Here is a 20710-nt window from a genome sequence, read left to right on the forward strand (position 1 = left end):
ACATAGAGCTAGGTAATACAAGAGGGAAGTCTTGAAATATACTCGTTTCTTCCTCCTCTCTTTTTGGTATGACCCAGTTGCCTTCTAAAGGGCCCGGCTCGGGGCCCCATCGGCCAATCAGAGTGATACAGGGAAGTTTGTGGGCCAATCAGAGGGGTGGTTATGTCGCAGTCTTCTACGGCCAGGGGAGGGGCTGGAAGAGCCAGTGAGAGAGCGGGAATGGTACAAGTGTGGGTGGGGCGTAAGGTCTACTGCTTTGCGCGTCAGCTGCTGCTGCGGAGGTCCCAGGCAGAACAGCTGGGCAGCCTCTGGCAGGGGCTTATCACTCCTTTTCCCCTGCAGGGCCAGGAGTGCATTCCTGGGAGGGGACTGCCGTCCCTGGCTCCAGCTCCCTGACCGGAACCCAGTCATCCTCCACCTCCCGGCCTGGGGCTGGACCACCCAGCTTCCCGGGGCCAGGCGCCTAGATAAGCAGTTTGATCCCTTGAAAAGTGAAGTCTCTAAAAGAGAAAACCTGAGCTGGTCTATGCCTAGCTTTTCTTTCAGAATTTCTGGCCGTGGAACCGACTGCTCCTGCGCTTTATTCCCTCCCCGACCCCCCACCTCAGATCAAAATCTCAGTTTTCTCTTGAAGAAGTTTGGTGAAGGCTTGACGGTTATTTAAAACTCAGATTCTGAAGCTTTTCTGATGATGGGGATCTTAGGGACCCATTCTATTCCTAAAGTACTGTTCCAGCTTTTCTTACACTCTCTTCTAATTTCTCTGTTTATATTTCCTCCAGCAGCGCGTTCCAAGAACCTGCTTAGTAGTCCCATCCAATGCCGATTGCGGTTCCTCCCTATCACACTGGCAAAATACAGAACTTCATTGGGGGTAGTAATGCCCACATTAGAATGATTTCATTATCTCATGTTACTCTTTCTTCAGAAGATCACACTCGGGGAATATAAACAGTTAGTAGTGGGAAAAAGAAACTATAATAAGCGTTAAGTCTTGGATATGGCAAAAAGCAAATTGGAATTGGTGGTGGCTGTTTCTCTTCATCCTTGAAGAAAACCTTAGTCGGGGGACCCAGTTCATATGGGGCAATGTCTCGCTGAATTTGGTCACTAATAAAAAGAAACTACAACATTGGACAATGTCAGACCCAGAGCCTGGGGGATGGGGTGGCCTCTCGGGGGCAGTGTGAGGAAATTTACACAATGGGAGTTTGGCGATTAACAGAACCTCCATTCCAAACCAGGTTCTGCCAATTACTCAGGCTGTGATCTTTCTGGCTTTCGCTTCCCCTTTTGTAAAATGTGTATAATAAATCCAGCTTTCCCTGCTTGTAAAGATTTTATTGTGAGGTGCAAATGCAACAGATGATGTGAGATTTCCCTATTTTATCACTCATGGGCTAAATAGTTTGTGTTAGTGTTTCCACGAGCCTCGATCCTCCTGGCCCTCCCCTATCACCACTTCATCCTCCGTTTAAAAAAAAAGTACACCATCAATTCTAAGACATTTCACTTTATTTAAAAGAAGCCAATATACAGGATACAAAGGGCATGATATTTACAACAGTACAGTAAACAGGTTGGTTTCCTGGTAGGATCAGTAGTCTTTCAATGAGTATAACCACCCCCCCCACACACTTGATGCTAGACCCAGCTGGCAGACAAACAGCAACAGTGGGGTGGGGTGGGACTATGAGACAGGGAGTCCCCCTGGATGGGGTTACAAATCACATAGATGCTAAAGTGTCCACGAAGGGGTCTTGGGGCCGGCGGGTGCCTTTGCCTCATCTCTTTGAGGGCTTGGCAGCAGGGAGAGTGAGGGATTTGCCCCAATACTAACACACGGCCCACCCTGAACCTGGAAATCTTCCACCCATGGAAAACTCCCAGAGAGAACCCGCCTTCACCCACGCCCACCCGGTCATCTCCAGGCGCCCACTGTAGAAGAGTGCCCTTCTAGGACCAGAGCTTGGAGTCTCCAGGCAGAGGACGCAGGTCTGAGGGAGCCCCCAGCACCCTAATCCCTATCCTGGGCCCTGGAGGAGCACATAGAGACTGGCAGCCCAGGCAATGGGCACAGCCAGAACTGTGGGCACCTCGTGGCACTTCCACTCCTGCGCCAGCTGCCTAACAGCCCCAAGGAAGCCATGTGGCACCTGAACCTACAGCCCTGTTGCCACCCACACTCTCCCAAACACAGCTGATTTGGAACTGGATCTTGGCATAGTTCGAGAAGCTAACTGGAGCCAACTCTCAAAGCAGAGCTTGTCCCCTGTCTAGTGCCCTCTCTCCCTCCCCCCACCCACCTCAATTCTGAATTCCCCACTGGCCACCCACTCCCACAAGTGCCCTCCCCCCTAAGACTTCCAAGGACCCAGGAGCTGGGGGATCGGGGAACAGGGAAATGGGGTGAGGTGGGCTCTACACTCTGCTGAAGCCGCTCATGGGGGTGGATGAGTAGGCAGTGAGGACAAAGGGGCAGGGAGAGGGGTCCCGATTACATGAAATCCAGTAGCAACATGCATCGCGCCCACAGAAAAATGCTGGGCGACCACAACTGCCTCCGCTAGATTAAAAAACCCTTCCTTTCATAAAAATAGATAAGAGTATTTTGCTTTATAAATAGACTACATTTAGCTTAAGTTATCCCCCGCCCCACACCCTCTCCCTCATCCCAAGCCAAAGTGGTTTGAGTCTCCCTAAATCGTCTGAGCTGCGTCCACAGGGCTAAGTCCAAGATGGACTTGCCCTTCTGAGACCTCAAGACATATTGCCACAAGAAAACAAAACGCGTTCACGAGGAGTGTGTGCGTGCGTGTGTGCGTTTCACAACCAGGGAACCAAAATGAATTGCTCTCCCTGCCCCTCCCCAATCCTCTCTTTTTATAAAACCCCCAAAAATAGGAGAGTGAGAGAGGGCAGCCCAGGAGAGCCCATCGGAGAACAGTCTAAAATGCCAGTGTCAATATGACCCTGGGCTGAGCAATAGAAAACCAAAATCAAGTATTTACAGCTTTACAAAGGACAGACCAGCACGTCCCGTCTGGACCTGGTGCTGCCTCAGAGAGTGTTGGGGTCTTCCTTGACAAGCCATGGGCTCACGGTGAGGGGAAAAGCAGGGCCCACTGGCAACTAACTCAAAAAAGAACTTGGTGGGGGAGGAGGGAGCCAGGCCCAAACCCAGGACCCTGCCCGAGAAACAGGCCAGCCATACGCTTGCTTTCCCCTCCCCCTCCCCACCTGCCCCAAATCCTTGCTCCCCAGGAGAACACAGCTATTGACAACTGGCAGGAAGAAACTTCTTGGCCAGTGCCTGTCTCTGGCTCCTGTCCTTCCCATAGTCCTTGGTCAAATTCAGGGTCCCGTATCCCCAATGTCTACAAAGGGGAAAGCAAAAATAATACCACTGGACACCAGTCACCACGGCAACCTTAGTCACCCTCAAACTACACTGTTGCCTTACTGTCTTAATTCTAAAGATACGTCTGTCGCCCTCCCACCCCCTTAAGGAACAGCCCAGGGCTGGCTTCCACTGGGCCACACCCTTCGATGCCTCCCACAGCCCTGGACAGTGGAGGCCGCAGGACAGCCATTGCCTGCCCTGCCCCCGGAAACGGAAAATCTTTTTAGCAGCTGAGGTCCAAGCCCAACTGGCTCTGATAACCTTTGGTTAAAATAAAACTAAACTAAAACAACAATAACAATAACAGCAATACGAATCAGGTGTGTCTGAACCCTGTAACCTTTAGAACAAGGGTCGGTGAGGAGGAGGAGAGGGACTGTCTCTCCCCGAAACCACTGGCCCTCCCTGTACCTACCAAGGGACTGTGTGTGTGTGTGTGTGTGTGTGTGTGGCGAATGAGACACTGGGCCCAGAAGCCTCTTGGCCAGGCTGCCACAGGTAACAGTCCGGCGTTCCCCCAAGACAACAAAAAGGAGAAATTAGAAAAAAACATAGAGGCTGCCAACTTCTGATAAATAAAAATAACACACCGTCACTAACACATTCTTTGTCTCTCTCTACATATATATATATATTCTGTGAATATTATGTACAATGGTTTTAAGACTGCAAAACAGGTGCGGGAAACAGAGGATAAAGAAGGCCCTTAAGTGTGGTTGGTACCCTGGGAAAGACAGACTGGGGACCGCAACCCGCTCAGAGCAGGAACCCCGCCTCTGCCTCTACACAGAAGCAATAAGGTGGTAAGGGGTTCTGGTCCTGGGGCACAGTGTGCTCCTTTGACCTCCAGGGGGAGCTGCCGGGCCAACAAAAGCAAAAATCGGCAATCATACCCACAGGAGCGGGTACAAAAGAATTAAAAAAAAGAAAAAAAAGCAAAACCTGGTCAGCTGCTCCAGGCTGAGATTTGGCGGGTGGCCTTAACACAGCCCTCTTCAACGTAGGTCCACTCAGGTCTTGGGGAGAGACTGGCTCAATCAATTAACTCCCCAACTGGTCAGTTAGGCGAAGTGGGGAGAGAAGGTCGCGTCTGTCCAACAAGGATGGTTCTCACTCGAGCGCCGACTCCTGCCACCTCTGCTCTGCCAGCAGCCCTCATTGCCTGCCCCTCTTCCCTGTCCAGTGCAGGCCAGTGGCCAAACACTGGGCGACTGGGGCCCACGGAGAACCGAGGTGGCAGCAGGTGGGCCCAACAGGGCTCCCCTGACGAAGGGCCATAGCAGGCCTGGCTCCCTTCAGCCCTTCTCACAGAGAAATTACAGATCTAGAACCCTGTAGAGTTGGCTGGAAGGAGACGGAAATCATCAAGTTACCAGGGCAGTAAAAGGCCCTCCAAACCCACAGAGGTCCTGAGAAAGCAAACAGGCAGCCGAAGGCCTCCTCACGGACCTTGACCAAACCCCTTCAGAGGCTTCGAGAGACGTTGCGCCAGCCTTGGCCTCCCTCCCAGCTCCAAGGGAAAGTCACGAGTCTGGGAGAGAGCCTGCCTTCCACAATGAATAAGGCAAGCTGCTTTTGTGTGTTTTGTTTTTTTTGCATAGTGGTTTAAACAGTGACGCTCCGCCTTCCCCCACAGTGCCTTGTCCCTCCGCTTTGCCACTCGATCCAAAAAGAAAATAAAAATTTGTCTTCCCTCCCTCCTTCCATCTTTTCCCCTTTTGATAAGTGGAAAAACCCTTGGGAAGTCCCCACCCAGGGGAGTTCGCAGAGGCAAACAGCTCTGTCCTGGGCGCAGGCGGACCACCCCAGGCCCAACTAGGTGAGCGATGGCCAGCAGAGGAGAGGAGGGCAGAGGTCATGGCCAATCAGAGGAGCAGGTGGGAGGGTAGAAAACCACATTACACCACATGGGGGCCCCGCCCTCACCTTCAAGTTTTGTATAAAAACACCTGCTAGGAATAATTCTTTGGAGCTCAAAGTGGCTCAGCTTAAGGGAAAAGGCACGGTTAACACTGCATCATCTGGACAGAAGTCTGCATTTGTAACATGGAGAATAGAAATTGAGAGCACCATTCCTTGGGTGGGTGGGAGGACAGGGGGCACTGGTTGATGGGCGGGAGGGAGGAAGGAAGCAGCGGTCCCTCGGGGCCTCCAGAGAAGGGAGGGCAGAGGAAGTCTGTGTGGTGAGGACCAGAGCCCCACTCTGAGGAGCCTTCCTGGCTTCGTGGGGAGAAGGGGCAGAGGCCCCCTCACCGAGACCACCAGGCACGGGGGACTCAGTCATCAGCTGACCATGGGCTCCACATCTGCCTCCCGCTCAAACTCATCCTGGATCTCGTCTGTACTTCCTGAGTCGCTGCTGGCCACGGAGCTGGGGGACGGTGAATTCCTGGAAGGCGCGAGAGAATGGGGGTCAGTCAGAGGGTGGTGGGAGGACCCCTGAAGGGATTTAAGGAGCAGGAAGGGCTGAGCGGCCAGCCACTCCTATAAAATCTAACCTCAGAGGGGGGCCCTGCTTTCCTTAGAATCTCCTAAGCTCACAAGTTGGATGTGGCCCTCAAGACCTCTTGGGACCTCCTGTACCAGCCTCTAATTGCTCTCAGTGCTGAAAGCCCCTTTGGCAGCAGAGACCATGGATCAAGCTTGGTTCTTACTCTTGAACCAGCTAACACAGGTCTGGCCACATGGTAGGTGCTCACTAAACCCCAATGAACTCAGCACACAAAGGGAGGCCATACTGGACAGTGGCTAATAGCACCGGGTTCAAATTTGAGCTCTGTCACTAATGAGCTGGGGGTGCTTTGGGCAAACTCGGTAACTTGACTAAGCTTCTGCTCTTCCATCTGAACAACGGAGATACCAGACAGGGGGCTCTGGGGGATTCAGTGAGCTAAAGGTAGGGCAGGCTGAGCTCAGCCCCACACACAGCTTCCCATGGAGCTGCCCCTTCCTCTTGTACAGCCTGAGCCCCAGCCTGAAGGACTAGAGTCATAATAAGAGAGACAATTACAATGAGCACTCATCTGTGCTTTGTGCCCAGCATTTCAATTTACATGTGTCGGTCCCATTTTATTGTCTGCGAGGCTGTCTCCCCAAGAGGCTGCATGTTCCTCAAGGGCAGGGGCTCTTTCTGAGTCGTGTGTCCCCCAGCAAATAAAAGGGGCCTGACTCACTGGGCCCTGGGTTGGAAAGTGGGAAAGGATGTGAAATTGCTTCCTAAGGACAAATGGGAGCCCTGTCGGCCATGGTAAAGAGGAGTGCCCCGCCCCTCCCCACTCCCCAGTTCAGCAGAAAGTTGGGGGTAGGCCCCATGGGGGCAGGGGCTGGGGCTGCTGCGTTTACCACTGTACCCCTGTGGCCCTGCACAGAGCAGGCCTCCGACAAGTAGCTGCTGAGTAAGTGGGGGAGGGACTTATGGGAGATTAGATAGGCAACTCATCTAGCACACAGCAGGTCAGTGACTATAATGTCCATTGGATGGACGGACAGATGGATGGATGGATGGACACATGGGTGGGGCAGATGAAACAGGCCAGACTTGTAAGCTGCAGTCCCACAAAGTGCCCCCAAGAACCCAAGTGCTGAGCCCCCGGGGAGGGCAGGGCCAGGCACCTGTCTGCGGAGCCTTTGATGAGCCGGCGGCAGGTCTCCATCTGCACGTCCAGGCCCCGCTTCATGCTGCACATCTCCATGTACTCGTGCAGGTGGCGGTTCATGTCGCTCTTGGCTGTGGCCAGCTCCAGCTGAGAGGAACCAGCACGGGACACAGGGGAGGCCAAGTCATCCTCAGAGCAAAACACTCAGCAGTTCCCTCCTCACCACCCGAGCTGGGGCGGCACCACCGCGGCACCCCTGGACACCACGCCCTCAGGGCCCTGCCTGGCCTCTGCTCTCTGCCTACTGGTCCGTGGCGTCTAGAACCGCTTCTGGTGAAAAGGGAATGGCTGCTTGGCAACCGCGAGGGTGCCCTTCCCTGATGAGCCCCACCAGGCTCTGTCAGCCCCACTCTGCCCAGCACCCCTGCACGCTTTCCTATGGACTTGATCAGAAAAGTCCTCCTGTCCCACACCTCTACCAAATGTCCCACATACTTCCCCAGGAACGGAACTCTTCTTTCTCCAGCACAACAACAGCAACGACTCTCACTGAGAGACATGGCCAAGTGCACAGGCTACCGGGCAGAGGGGGCCAGGCTGGAAGGCTGTTTGCTGGCTGGAGGCCTTGGGCGAGTCATTTGGTCTCATTTAACCTCATGTCCTCCTCTGTCAAACAGGGTGCTCAGCACCCACTGCAGGGGTACCTACAGGCCCATACTAGGGTACACGGAGACCAGGGAGGGTGTACTTGAAAATGGCTTACTCAGTGCCTAGCGTCACTTGGTGTCACTCAAATGTCAGCCCTCATTATTTTGGGATCACCATCTCAGCTGAATAACTTTAAAACAACCTCTCTGGGGCAAACGAGGATCACCACCCCCATTTTACAGATTAGGAAACTGAGGCCCTAAGAGGGGTGTGGCTTTCCCAGTGCCAGGAGGGCATTGGCAGGCCTCCTGACTCCCGAGCCTGTGGCTGCCCCAGGCCACCAGCCCCTGCCCATGTGGCCACCACTTAGCCACCAGGGGTCTCGCCCATGCGACCTCAGTGAGCTACACTGGGGGGCTGCACAGCCCGAGCCCTCACCTCGATCTGGCCTATCGTTTCCTGGTACTCCTTGTCTCTCGTCTTGAAGAAGGATTCCGTCTCATGGATCAAGTTGCCCAAGTTTTCCTCTTGCTAGGGAAACAGAACAGAGGGGACAATTTAACTGGGCAGTGGCGGCTGCAGGGGAGAATAGGGAGGAAGGACCAGCGAAAGGAGGTGTCCCCCACCCGCCCCTGGGCCCCATGTCCCAGCCCTTGGGAAGCCAGGCCCGGGCTCACCTCGCCCTGCAGGTCGATGGATGGGTTGCAGTTGGTGAAGTCCTCCCAGAGCAGCAGCGTGTCTTCGTTCTCCTCCCACGTCAGGCTGTCACAGTCGTCATCAAAGTCAAAAGTCTCCCGTCTAAGGGAGCGACACGGGAGGGCATGGCTGAACAGGGGCCGGGACGAGAGAGGGACAGGGGCCTGCCCCAGTGGGTATGTTCCTACCAGGCAGCCCTCCAAAAAGACAGAGTGGCGGCAGACGGACAGGCCTCATCCATGGAGTTGAACCCCTTTGACATGCAGAAAGCTTTTCCGTACTCTTTATACAATCTAAAATGTATGTTTCTAAGGTGCCAGGCTTTAAAATCGATGGAGATGAAAGGCCTTTTTCCTCCCAAGTCCAATCCGTGACTTTTTCATTGAGCAGCTCATTTCCTGAGCCCCTACTTTTTGGGAGATTTATATAATCTCTGCAACTTGGGGTGGTGGATATTATTATTCCCATTTTACAGATGAGGAAACTGAGGCCCAGGGGGATTCGGTAAACTTTCAGAACAATACTTGCTGAAAATCAGATATGAATTCAAAGCCTAGGTGACTTTCAGGGCTGCTGTCCGTCACTAGAACAGGAAGTAGGGTGACAGACCATCCGGGTTTGCCTGGGACTGAGGGGCTTCTGGAGATGCATGGTTACCCCTGCTGGGGGCGGGGGGGGGGGGGGGGGGAGGGGTTGGGGTCCTTAAACAATCATTCAGTCCAACACGCCCACTAGTCAGAGGGGAAGGCTGATATCCACAGAGTTAAATCCCTCAACCCGGTGAATCAGCCAAAACGGAAGTGGGTCCCTAGTGTCCGGATTCCCATCGCAGGGCTCTCCCCACTGCCTACACTCCCTCCCTCAACCCCCTCCTGGATTCTCCCAACCTTCCAAAGATGGTCCAGGCGGTGTGGTGGAGGGGGCACTGGGCAGGGCCCAAGAAGAAAGAATTTCTAATACAAAGCTCCCCAGAGCGCCCCCTGGAGCCAGGTTTGTATCCAAAACACCAGAGCCTCTAGGTGGCTCCGTGAGCCCAGGAAGCAGAGCCAGGCCAGGGCTGCAGGGAGGAGAGCCCAGAGGCTGGACGGGCTTCAGACAAGTCCCCTGGGTCCACTAGCACCGCATCTCATACTCAATTGCTGACTTCACTTCCTTCCCAGCGTCTGGGATCTGAAGGAAACCCCGGCTGAGGACTAGGAAGCCAGAAAAGACAGGAAGATGGACCAGAGAAAGGGCTGCGAAGAGGGGACCCCACCCAGCAACAGATCTGGAGGGCAGGGCGAAGGAGGGGGGCTGGCCACAGTACAGAGAAAGTAGCAAATTCCTCCCCTTCTCCTTGGCCTGGAGCCCAAGCAACTGATGTGGATCAAAACAAAACAGCCGATTTTGATCAAAACAAAACAGCCCCAACACGGGTGCATTATTCAAAGACTTCAGTGGAACTGGCCTAGGGCAGTCTCCTCTCCAGCTTGGGTCTCAGCAGGCTGAGTGGCCAGCGGGAGGGGGCCAGGCTCCACCCAGGGCGGGGTCAGCAGGGGAGCGGGTGGAGAACTGCAAGGGTGGAGGGGTGACCAGAGGATTTTTTTAAAACTTAGGCAACTTCACCATCAGACCAATCTAATTGCGTACACACAGCCGGGCCCATGGAACCCCCAACGTGGCCCCTGGGCCTGCCCGTTTCAGCTCGCCCATCCTGGGCAGCCTAATGATTTCCTGGTGACTTTACGCAAATGAAGACAACGATTTCTTCTGAGGAGCCCTTTCATTCAACCAAATGAACCCAGCCTGGGTCTGTGGGGCCTGCGGTTCTGCCTCAGGCTCAGGAATGCCCAGAGCCATGTTCAGAAAGAAACCTAGACCCAACCAAGGGTTCTCCCCCAAAGCCCTTCTCGCCAGCAAAAGATGAGGATAGATTTTGGGGCGTGATGTCAAGGAGGAATCAAGAGTCTGGTAGTCTCCTTGTCACCTTCAAATAGCAATCCCCAAAACACAGCCCCATAAGGGCTCTGTTTCAGGGGAGCCACCTGTACAGGGGAGTGTGGGGCAAATGCAGCCCCACCGGTTCCCAGTCCTGCCTTCCTTCCTGAGTGGCCTAGCTCAGCTGCAAAGGGACCAGGGCTGGGATGGTGCCGCAGAGAGGGCCGAGGGACACCTCTTCTAAGCAAGAAGACAGCTGGCTGGGGACAAAACACAGGACCGACAGTCGGGGGCCAGACTCCATCCCAGCTCCTCACGTGTCCCTCCCTGAGCCTCAGATTCTGCATTGGTACAGGAAGGGGCTGGGCGGAATGATGTTTGGAGTCTGCAAGGTTAAGCGAGCCCCAGAGCTTTACAGGAAGTCTTAGGGGAGTCCCGTGCCCCTAACTTTTGAAGTGACTCTGATGCCAGAGGCACCATCTAAGAGGAGTGTGCCCTCTCGGAGGGGTTCCAGGAGGTTTGGTGCTGGCCATCTGAGCCAACATGGCAAACCTACCCCGGCTGTTGGAAACCCAGGACCTCAGAGGAGAGACATCAGGTCAGAAAGCTCGCTCAGCCCAAGACTCTGATGCCGGGAGGGGGCAATGGTGAGGTGGGTGAGGGGGCTGGAGCTCTGGGGAAAAGCTGAGTTCTCAGGGCTCGGGTCCCCAACTGCACCTCCAGAGAGACTCCAGAGAGAGCAGGCAGGAGCTGGTCACGGGGGCAGGGGGAAAGGTGACCCTAGAGACCCAGCCCCAGCCCTGCTCTTTGACTCCAGGCCCTTAGACAAGTCACCCGATGTCCAAAGGGGCACCTTTTTCCTCCCCTTCCCTCCCCTCCCTTCCCCTACATTTGAGTACAACATGGATTAGTTAAAGCTGGACCAGGGTTGAGAACATGGACCTGGATAGGCCGAGGCCACAAAGCATCCCTGCCCCAGACAACTCTATACGGTGAGCTTCAGGTAATCCAGCTCTCTGTGGGGGCGGGGAGAGCAGCCCTGATGGGTGGCATTTGCTCATTTTTCCAACCTGGCAAACTTTAAGCTACTAATGTGCCATCATTGAACCTGGAGCAGGCAGACACGCACAATCAGCTTCCATGAGTCGGTACAAGCCAGTTCCAACCCACCACCGACCGTGCCCAGCCCGCATTCTGCCACATTCAGCCCGGGCAGCATCTCACAGTGAGAGAACACAGGCAGATGGGCTTGGCTCTGAACCCAGCTCTGCTGCGTATTAGCGGAGTGATCTTGGCCAAGCTGCTTCTCCTGAGTCTCAGTTTCCTCATCTACAAAAGGGGAGTGATAACCCCACCTCCTAGGGTGGGTTGTCTGAAGTCGGTAAAGTCAAGTTGAAAAGCATCCTGCAGACAGGGGGGTCGGGGGTGGGGGGCGGTGCTTGGCCAGTGTGGTGGGCCCAGTGTGCGGCTCAGCTCAGTTGTCCCAACCCAGGAAATTTTAACGGGATGCATCTCAGGCTCGGACAAGGCTCTCACCCAAATGCAAGCACCACTACCCACCCTTTGGTCCTTCCTGAAAATGTGGAGCTCCCCAAAGTATAAACATCACAAGTGAATGCAAACTTGTTCATTATGCTGGTCCAACAAAACACACCTGTGGGCAACTTTCAGCCCAGGCCACCTGTCTGCCACCCCTGCCCCAGGTGTCTGGGGAAGCAGAGAGGAGCTCCCAGCTGGGGCAGCGGGGACTCAGGATACTCACAGCTGGTTAAACATGCGTTTCATCTCGTCAGTGATGTTCATGGTGCCGACCTCCTCATCTGAGAACCGGTTCACCTCCCCGTCCTGCTCCGAGATGTCATCGTCCGAAGTCACCTTACGCTCTTTCTTTTTGGGAACCACCTGAACCGGAAAGGAAGAGATCAAGGTGACTGGCAGGCTCTGCTGAGATGGAGGGGCGGGGTGGGCTGGGAAGGGAGCGAGCATCCCACGGGACAGATGGAGTGTGGCTGGGGCCAGCCACACCTGGAGAGATGCACGGGTCCTCTAAGAAGCAGGCGGTGTTAGCAGGAAGCGTGAGGCAGGGAGACGTGCGGGGCAGAGGACACAGACAGCCTGGACCCCTCCCTGCCCTGGAGGTTGGGCCGGCTCAGCTCACCCCTTCACCAGAGAAGCAGCCACGAGATTTGGGGCGGGAAGCGAGCTAGACGGGTACGGAGGCACCTGCGACGTCTCAGCGCCAGCCAGAGGGCCAGAAAAGCCCTCACGGAGGCGCAGATGGCTCCGTGCCTCCCGGAGCCCCCCTGCTCTTGTGCAACGGCAGCAGGCGGCAGCCCTGGGCTCACCACGCTCCCTCCACTCCAAGCAGACAGGACGCGAGCAAACCAAACAAAAGCTGAAATGGGCCCCCCTGCTTTTCAGCAGAGGGTCAGCGAGAAGGCCCAGAGGTTCACAGAGGGCCCAGGGAAGCCCAGAGCTCCCCCGGCGATATCCAAACACACACTTAAAGCAACAACACACCATATTGCCCTGCGCTCAAGCAACAGCCAAACCACAACCCAGACTCAAGAAGCGGCCTTCGGAGAATGACGCGCACCCTTCGGGCAGCTAGACGGACTGGCCCCCACGCCCTCCCCAGAGGACCGCTGCCAGCAAACCCATCGCCTCTTCTCGGGACACACACACTTGCTTGCTGAGGGGGGTGCGATGGGAGGCTGAGCGCCTCTTTAGCAGGAATGAAAGAGTCTGAGACCAACAGCTCCTGCCTGGAATTCTGTGGCTCATCAGCCAGGGCTCAGGCCCGCTCACCCAGCGAACCCACAGCCTGGCCAGGGCTGCCCGATGGCGCCCAGTTCTGGCACCCTGAGGAAGAGGCCAGAAGCCAGACAGTGAACCCAGCATGGGCAGGTGGACGAAGCCCTGCAGGGTCAGGAGACCCGAGTTCTAGTCCCAGGTCTGCCATTTCCTTCCTCAAGCCTGTCATGTCCCCCCACACCTGCCCCAGGTGAGTGGTCTCCTCAGCCACAGGATGAAGCTGTCGGCCTTGAAGATGGAGTCAGACCAGCCTGGGAGCCTAGAGTCCCTGATTCTATGTTCTCCTGGGGAGGCCACGCTAACTCTGGGGAAGGGTGTGGGCGGGGTGTGAAGGGAACGGGTTGGCCAGGCAGGGGTGGAGGCCGGGGCTCTCTCGGAGGGTTGCAGTGGCAGGTGGGAGTGGTGGCTGGTGAGCAGGGCGGCCCTAGTCACCTGGAAGATCTTGGACACGTCTTCCGAGTTCCGCTGCTGTGCGACATCGCACAGCTTGGCCGTGATATCGATTCGGCGGCAGATGTCCATGTCCACCTTCATGGCCTTTTCTTGGATCTTTGTGTCCAGGTCTGTCATGGGCTGCAGGGAGGACAGCAGGGGTTACGTGAGCGAGGGATGGAGCAAGCATGGGGTGGGGGCATTGCTCCCAGGCCCCTGATGGACAGAGAGGGGTGGGAGACCCTAGGTGTTGAGTGGGAGGCCCCGGAGTCCGAGGAGGGCCTTGAGCTTTTCCTGGGCATGAGGGGCTGGGCCAGCGCTGCTCGGTTGGGGCCAGGGGTGGAGGGGCCGTGGGAGCCAAAGGCTCTGGCGCCTAGTGGACAATGTGAGACCGTGTGCACCAGTCTCCCTAGGGCTGGAAGGCATCCTCTCAGCAGACACAGTGTCAGTGTGTATTTTGTTAGAGCAAAGGAAAAACAAAGGCAGCTCCCACCGGTGAAAGACTTCCCTTCTTTCCCACCCAGCGTGCCCCACCTATCCCCCACCCGGAGGTGCTTGCCAACGCAGCTCTTTCTCTTCAGGATCCCTCCCATGGCTGACAGCCCCCAGGACAGGGGGCTCCCCCTGAGCCGCAGTGAGGATGAGCCAAACGGCCTCCACCTGGAGCCCCAGGAGGCTTCTCCCAGCCACACCCAGCTTCACGCCCCCCAGGACCAGAAGCCACACCAGGCTGGCTCTCCCACGATCGGGCTCCTTCTCCTTTCTGGAGTCTCTCCCTACATGGTACCCCCTGCTTGCAGGTGGCAGGGAACCTGGGTCCCCAGCAGGAAGGAGGCCTTGGCTGCCAACGGTTCCCCTCACCCACGGTTACCCAGAAGGGCTCTAATCATTGTCCAAAGGACACACACATGGGGCTCCCCCGACTTCACAAAGCAGCCCTGCTGAAGGCCACCAGCCTGGGCAGCCTCTCAGGCTGGCACAGGGCCTCCCTCGACCTGTGCACAGACACCGAGGCCCACGGCCACCACCCACCACACCACGGCGGGCTGGGAAGGAGCCGGAGCCGACACACACAGACCCTCAGAGGATCCCGAGCACGGCGGGATGGGTTAAGCGGCAGATTAATGCATCACTACTCAGACCAAGGGAAGCGGAAGGGGCAGGAGGAGGGCGCCTGGTCTCCGATGCATCGGTCATCCTCACGGTCAAACGCAGCCAGCCAGGACTCTAACTAGAAGCCGAGCTCTGGAGCCTCGGAGTGAATGAAGCGTCTTGCATGATGGGAGTGGGGGGAGGTCATGACACCTGGGGGCGGGGGCAGCCAGTGGCACTTACATCACTCATGAGCCCCTTAAACACCACCAGCTCGGCCTTCAGCCTCTCGATCGTTTCGTTCATCTCCTCCTGGATGGCTTCCGCCTCCTGTGCTGCCTGTGGGGATCGAGACCGAGAGGGTTTAGCGGGGCTGGGCACCTGAGGGACAGGAGGAAGTGGACCCTGGGCCCAACCAGGTCAGGCGCCCGAAGGCTGAGGAGGGGGTGTGCTGAGGACCTCGCCCAGCCTGGCTTCCCACCCCTCAGCTTAAAACACTTCTCAAAGGAATATTTATGGCGCAGAAACAGCCGTGGCAGATAGTCAGAGAGGAAAAGCAGGTGACTGCAACAAGTGGTCCCGATGGGTTAAAATATCAGGGCAATTCATGAGAAACTGCCAATATTTGACCCTCTCCGGGTCTCCAAAATGGCAAGGCCAGGTGTGTCAACCTACCCGAACGTACACACCCAGAGGATGAGTGTGTTTGCACAGAAAAGACCAGAAGGTCGCACACCAGCACGTCAACAATGGAGGGGGCAGAACTGGAGAGAAGTTTTATTTGACTCTCTAAGCTTTTCTCAACTTCCCAAATATTTGAGCATGAACAAGTTATGTTTGTAAAGTAAAAAGCGCTTTTGTTACAAAAACGGGGGACATTCATCTCCTCCCTTCTACATACTGATATTATTTTAATGTCTCTAACTTTCTCAGAAGATCAATGTTTTAAATATCAGAAAGTGATTTTTAAAATATTTGAAAGAGCATTCCATGCCTTCTTGCGGGGTTACTATCCATGCACCCGTTTGACTGAGAGGAAAAGAGAGGCCGGGAAGGGAAAGCTTGTGGCCTGGGTTACCCAGCAAGCAGATGAGGGCAGGGCCCAGAACACAGAGCTACTGGGCCAGAATAGCAAGGAAGGGCCTCTCGGCCACCATGGAGAGCCCACGAGGGCTGGGAGCCCACCTGGTGACGTGCCACCACCCTCTCCAAGGCATTCGGCCCCTAGTCAGTTGCTGCAAGCTGGGGGAGGGGCGCTGAGACACCACCCAGTCCAAGCCTCAGGTGGGGAGAAGAGGCAGGAGAGGGGAGTCACTAGCCCAAGGTCACCCCTCAAGCCGGGGGAAGCACCAGGACTGGGACCCAGGCTTCCCAACTCCTGTCCCTGAGCTTTCCTGCAATACTGCGCCGGCCCCTTCCTAGCACCAAAGCAGGGGACGCAGAAGAGGCCTCTTGGCTCCATCAAGGAAACTGAGGCAGCAGGAAGTAACACAGAGTAGGGGCTGTGCTGGGAACTGCCCCAGGCTATGCCCCTGGAGACCGTGTCCCCTGGCCACACGGTCCTCCCGAGAGCCCCCCCGATCGGGACCTCTGAAGGTTCTCACCTCTTTCAGCGTGTCCACCATGGTCTGCAGGTTCATGCTCTTGGCTACCTCCTCCTCCCATCTGTAAGAGCCAAAAAGGACAGGTGGTCAGAGGGGGCCTCCCATGCCAGTCCTCAGACACAGTGCAGGCAGCACCCTGAGCTGGGCAAGGAAGGCACAGCAGTACATCCATCCCTGCCTGCCCTCCAGGAGCTCCCAGTCTAGGCATGGTGAAGGTGGGGCAGGGACAGCCAGGTGGACGCATGGCCCTAATTCCAGGAGGCAGCGTGGGGAGATGAGGGCGGGAGAGACCGCCACTCCCCCCCAAGCAAACTGTATAGTGCCACACAGATGCCACTGCTCCCGCTGTCGATGCAAGACGCAACTTCGAGGCTGGTCCTCAGGAGCCAGGCAGCAGCCAGCACCACACTCAGGCTGTTCTTTGCACCCGCAAGAAACACACTTTCACTGTGCTAACTATTGCACTCTCAGAGTCTGTGGCCCTGCAGCCTACCCTAACCAGCAAGGACAGCTGCTACACAGCTACTAGCACCCCTGCCTTACAGGTGAGGACATGGAGGCTCAGGGAGGTTAAATGTCCTGCCCAAAGACACCCAGCTAGTTAGTGAATAGGGCTGGAATTTAAACCCAAGTCTGCCTTGTTACATTAAAATAAAAAAATAATAAATACAGCTCCCACTTATTTAGCGCTTATTTCGTGCCAGGCCCTGTTCCAGGGGCTCTACACGGATTACCTGTGTGTGCACACGCTGGCCGAGGCGGGACGGGAGATACTAGGGAGGAGAAGGCACGCTGGGGCTAACAGTACCCCCAGCAATCACTGGAGGCTGGATGAGATGATAACATAATCACCGTGACAATTCCAGCACACCCTGAATGCTTGCTTTGTACCAGGAACCCACCTACGTGACATAATTCCATCTTCAGAACAACCCTCCAGCACAGGTGCCTCCACTAGCCCCAGGGTACAGGTGAAGAAAGCAAGGCACAGAGGCAGGGGCCCAAGGTCAGGGTGAGGAGAGGTGGAGCCAGGACTCCAGCCAAGGCCAGAGGCTCCAGATTGAGCGCCTGTCACCCTGCTGGGCTCCTTGTGGACCAGGCCCCATCGGAGCTGGAACTGGCTCCGCACCCAGACCCTACCCCTCCCCAGAGGAAGCTGGGGCAGGTTCCTTCCCCCTCTCCATCCTGGGACAGACAGGCGAGCTTCTCGCTTTCCTCACCCCCCTGCCGCCTCCCTACATGGCCTCAGAGCAGGCAGATCTGGAGGCCTTTTAGGATGCTGTCGGGGCCAGCTAAAAATAGGCCAGAGGGGAGGAATGGATAAAGAGTGGGTTACGTCACCAGCTTTTGGAAACGAGAAAACAGATACTGTTTGCACACACAGAGGAAAATTCCTGCACTCTCCCACACAAGACTAGACCAGCCTGGCCAGGGCTCCCGGATGGCGCGCGCGCGCGCGCGCGCGCACACACACACACACACACACACACACACACACACACACACACAACACTCGCCTCCCTCCTGTTCCCTTGGGTCTCCACCAGCCCCCAACACTGGCGGCAAGCCTAGATCCACCGTGGGCCACAGGGTCCCGAGCCTAGAGGGCAGTGGGGCTGGGTGGGGGCTTCTGCCAGGGATGAAGGACACAGAGGAAGCTATGGAGGGTCTAATGCAGGCCAGACCACCCACTGAATACCCTCATTGTACAAATGGGGAAACCAAGGCCTACAGTGTGCCAGGAATCTGCGAGGTCACCCAGTATGTCAAAGGCCAGGCCAGGAGGTCATTCCTGGGCCCAATGTGGGGGACAGAAATCCCAGGTGGGGGACATCCACAGGCTACCCTCACCCCCACCCAACAGCAGGGGGCATCCAGGACTTCCCTCAAGGGAGGCCAATGCCAGAACACAGGCCCCACGCTGAATCATCTCTCCTGGCCCTGCTGCTCTGAGTGGGGGCTGAGAACTTGATTCCAAGGCCACCGAGCGAGGGGGTGCAAGGGAGGGCCTGGCCTCACCACTGCTTTCACCAAAGGGGGCAGCAAGGGATGAGGGCGCAGGCACCCAGGGGCATCTCAGCACCAGCCCTGACACCCCTCCATTCCCCAGGCTCCAGGGGATGAGGCCCAGTCCCCTCTCACTTTTCCTTTCAGCAACCTTCTCCAGAGGAAGGTGGGGCAGGTATCAACAGACCCATTGTGCAGATGGGAAAAATGAGGCCCAGAGAAGGAGAACGACTTGCCCCAAGTCAACCCAGAGCGAGAACCCGAGCTGTGTCTTCAGATCTCCAGACACATCGCAGCCGTAGGAGCAGCCACTGATGGGTGAGCACGCTTGGGTGCCACACACGCCCTGGGCTCCGTGCCTTGTACACACGTCTCCTCAGCTTTCATGTGGACCATTAACCCTCATGGGTGAAGAATTTCTCCCCAGAGGCCTTTTGCAGAGGAGAGAGCTGAGGTCCAGAGAGGAGAGGTGACTGGTCTAAGGTCACGCAGCTAATAAGCAGGGCTGGGACTGAAGCCGGGCCCCTGCTAAAACTGCAACAAGCCTGGGGGTCGCCCAGGGATCTTGCTCAGATGCAGCCCTGGATCCAGCAGGTCCGGGGTGGGGCAGACACGCTGCATTTCTAAGGAGCTCCCCTGCAGATGGGCTCGGGGTGCCCCCACGCCTTGCTGGCGATTCTAAGCTGCACCCAAGCAGATGAGCTTGCACAAATGATTTCATGGGCCTTTTGTTCCCAAAGCCAGGCTGGGTGGGCAGCCGGCACTCCTGGTCCCAGAAGGCAGAGCACCAACCCCAGCGTGTAGATAGCAGCTGGCCTGGCAGACCGAGTCCGCTGGCCTCGCTGACGTGCCTCCCACCGGCGCGGAGAAACCTGGCTCTGCCGGCCCCAGTGTTGACTGTGCAGAAAAGCTTTGCCCTTCAGCTGCACCGGCTGACGGGGCTGAGAGGATGACGATGGGTGAAATGCTTCTTAAGCTGCCCAGACACCCCACATTCACTGCGACTCGGCCCAGGAGGAGGGAGCACGCAGCTCCAGGGAGAACTGGTCCGCCAAGTCGTGGGCTATGAAATTTCAACACCTGCTTCCCAGGCACTGCCCCCTCCCCAGCCCTGGGTCAGCCCACAGGAGTAGGGTTTCGGCAGGACGGCTGTTTCAGGCACAGGGGCCGACTTGAGCAAAGAGGGGCAGCGGGAAGGCCAGGGAGGAGCCAGCGGACACTGAGAAGGGGCCATACCTACTCTGGGTCAGGGGCTGGGGGATGTCATGTCCTTTAAATTTCACTGTCCCGATTCTGTTGCCCGACCCACCGCACAGCAAAGGGGTCACACAGAAAATCCCTTCCCTATTTTACAGGGGGTGCGGGAATGGAGGCCCAGGTCACAGAGACATCTCGAGCCAGGGCCCAGGTGGCCAGAGTCTCTTAGAGCTGCCTCTGCCCACCCTGAGCCAACAGCTCATAAAACTTCCAAACTCTTCTCTCTTAAAGTGGCGGACAAGAGAAAGGAGGGGGGACATTTACTGGTCACCTCCTGGGTTGTGTCCACCACATTCGGCATTCATACACACATAAAATATAACATATCACTCAACCCTGCCCCTACGGATTGTCCCCACTTGGCAGATGAGGAAAGAGAGGCTCCGAGGCAACTCAATTTCCTGTCCCTCCTTCCTTCACATTCGCCCAGGCTAGTCTCAAATGCCACCCCCTCCCTGAGCCCCGGCAGCCACTTCCACTGTTTCCCCTCCCGGAGCTCTCAGCCCCTGCTCAAGGCAGCCGAGCCCCAGGATCCCATCTTCCCGGGTGGCTCAACGGTGGTATCTCACCACGCACGGCTCTCACCCCAAGCACCAGCCACCCTGCCAGGGACAGTGACGGACCACCCTCTGCCTTCCCTACCTCCAAAGGGTGCTCAGGCCCCAGCCCCAGGTGCACTGTGCCCCAGACCCTTTCCCTCTCCACCCCTCCTGCAGGCAGACACCCCATGACTCTCATATGTATGCCAGGTCCTGAAATCACTCTCAGTGCGCGATGCTGAGAGTAGCCTCCGAAGCAGGCAGGGCAGATAATGACGGCAAGGAGGAGGAGGGTGATGACGCTAACAGAGCATCGAACATGGTCTGAGTGCTTCTGATGTGCCGGGCGCCATTCTGAAGGCCTCCCATGCATAAGCTCATCTCAGTGGGTTGTACAGTAACCTTTAGGAACATCCGTGTTACTGACGAAGCTCAAGTCCAACACCATTAGCCAAGATCACATAGCCAGGAAGGTGGGGATGTTTCTACTTTACAGGAGAAAACTGATACTCAGAGAATCTCCCAAAGTGAAGGCTGAAGGGCACCAGGGTTAGCCTCGTCCAAACCTCAGAGTGTACAGATAAGGACACTGAGGCCCAGGGTCACACAGGGAGTGGGAGGCAGAGTCCCGTCCGCTCCACTGGCCTAAGCCAGGGCTCCGGAGGAGGGAGGAGCAGAAGGGCAGGGAGACTGGGCCCCGGCTCT

General features: G+C 56.5%; 1 protein-coding gene across 2 annotated transcripts in view; it reads right to left on the reverse strand.

The window, feature by feature from the left end:
* Window positions 1-1497: 1497 nt before the first annotated feature.
* IFFO2 (intermediate filament family orphan 2) overlaps window positions 1498-20710 on the reverse strand; it is a 45827-nt gene continuing 26614 nt past the window's right edge. The window contains exons 2-9 of one of the 2 annotated variants that reach the window (XM_045191038.2): window positions 16203-16263; window positions 14842-14937; window positions 13507-13647; window positions 12023-12162; window positions 8325-8445; window positions 8086-8178; window positions 7016-7146; window positions 1498-5792 (exon numbers count right to left, since the gene is read on the reverse strand). In XM_045191038.2, the coding sequence (XP_045046973.2) occupies window positions 5687-5792; window positions 7016-7146; window positions 8086-8178; window positions 8325-8445; window positions 12023-12162; window positions 13507-13647; window positions 14842-14937; window positions 16203-16263 (889 nt within the window). In that variant the 3' untranslated portion in view covers window positions 1498-5686. The remainder of the gene's footprint in view (window positions 5793-7015; window positions 7147-8085; window positions 8179-8324; window positions 8446-12022; window positions 12163-13506; window positions 13648-14841; window positions 14938-16202; window positions 16264-20710) is intronic. The other variant, XM_053920436.1, reaches the window with a different exon arrangement.

Source organism: Desmodus rotundus, chromosome 3 (genome assembly GCF_022682495.2).
Source record: "Desmodus rotundus isolate HL8 chromosome 3, HLdesRot8A.1, whole genome shotgun sequence".
NCBI classification, from domain to species: domain Eukaryota; kingdom Metazoa; phylum Chordata; class Mammalia; order Chiroptera; family Phyllostomidae; genus Desmodus; species Desmodus rotundus.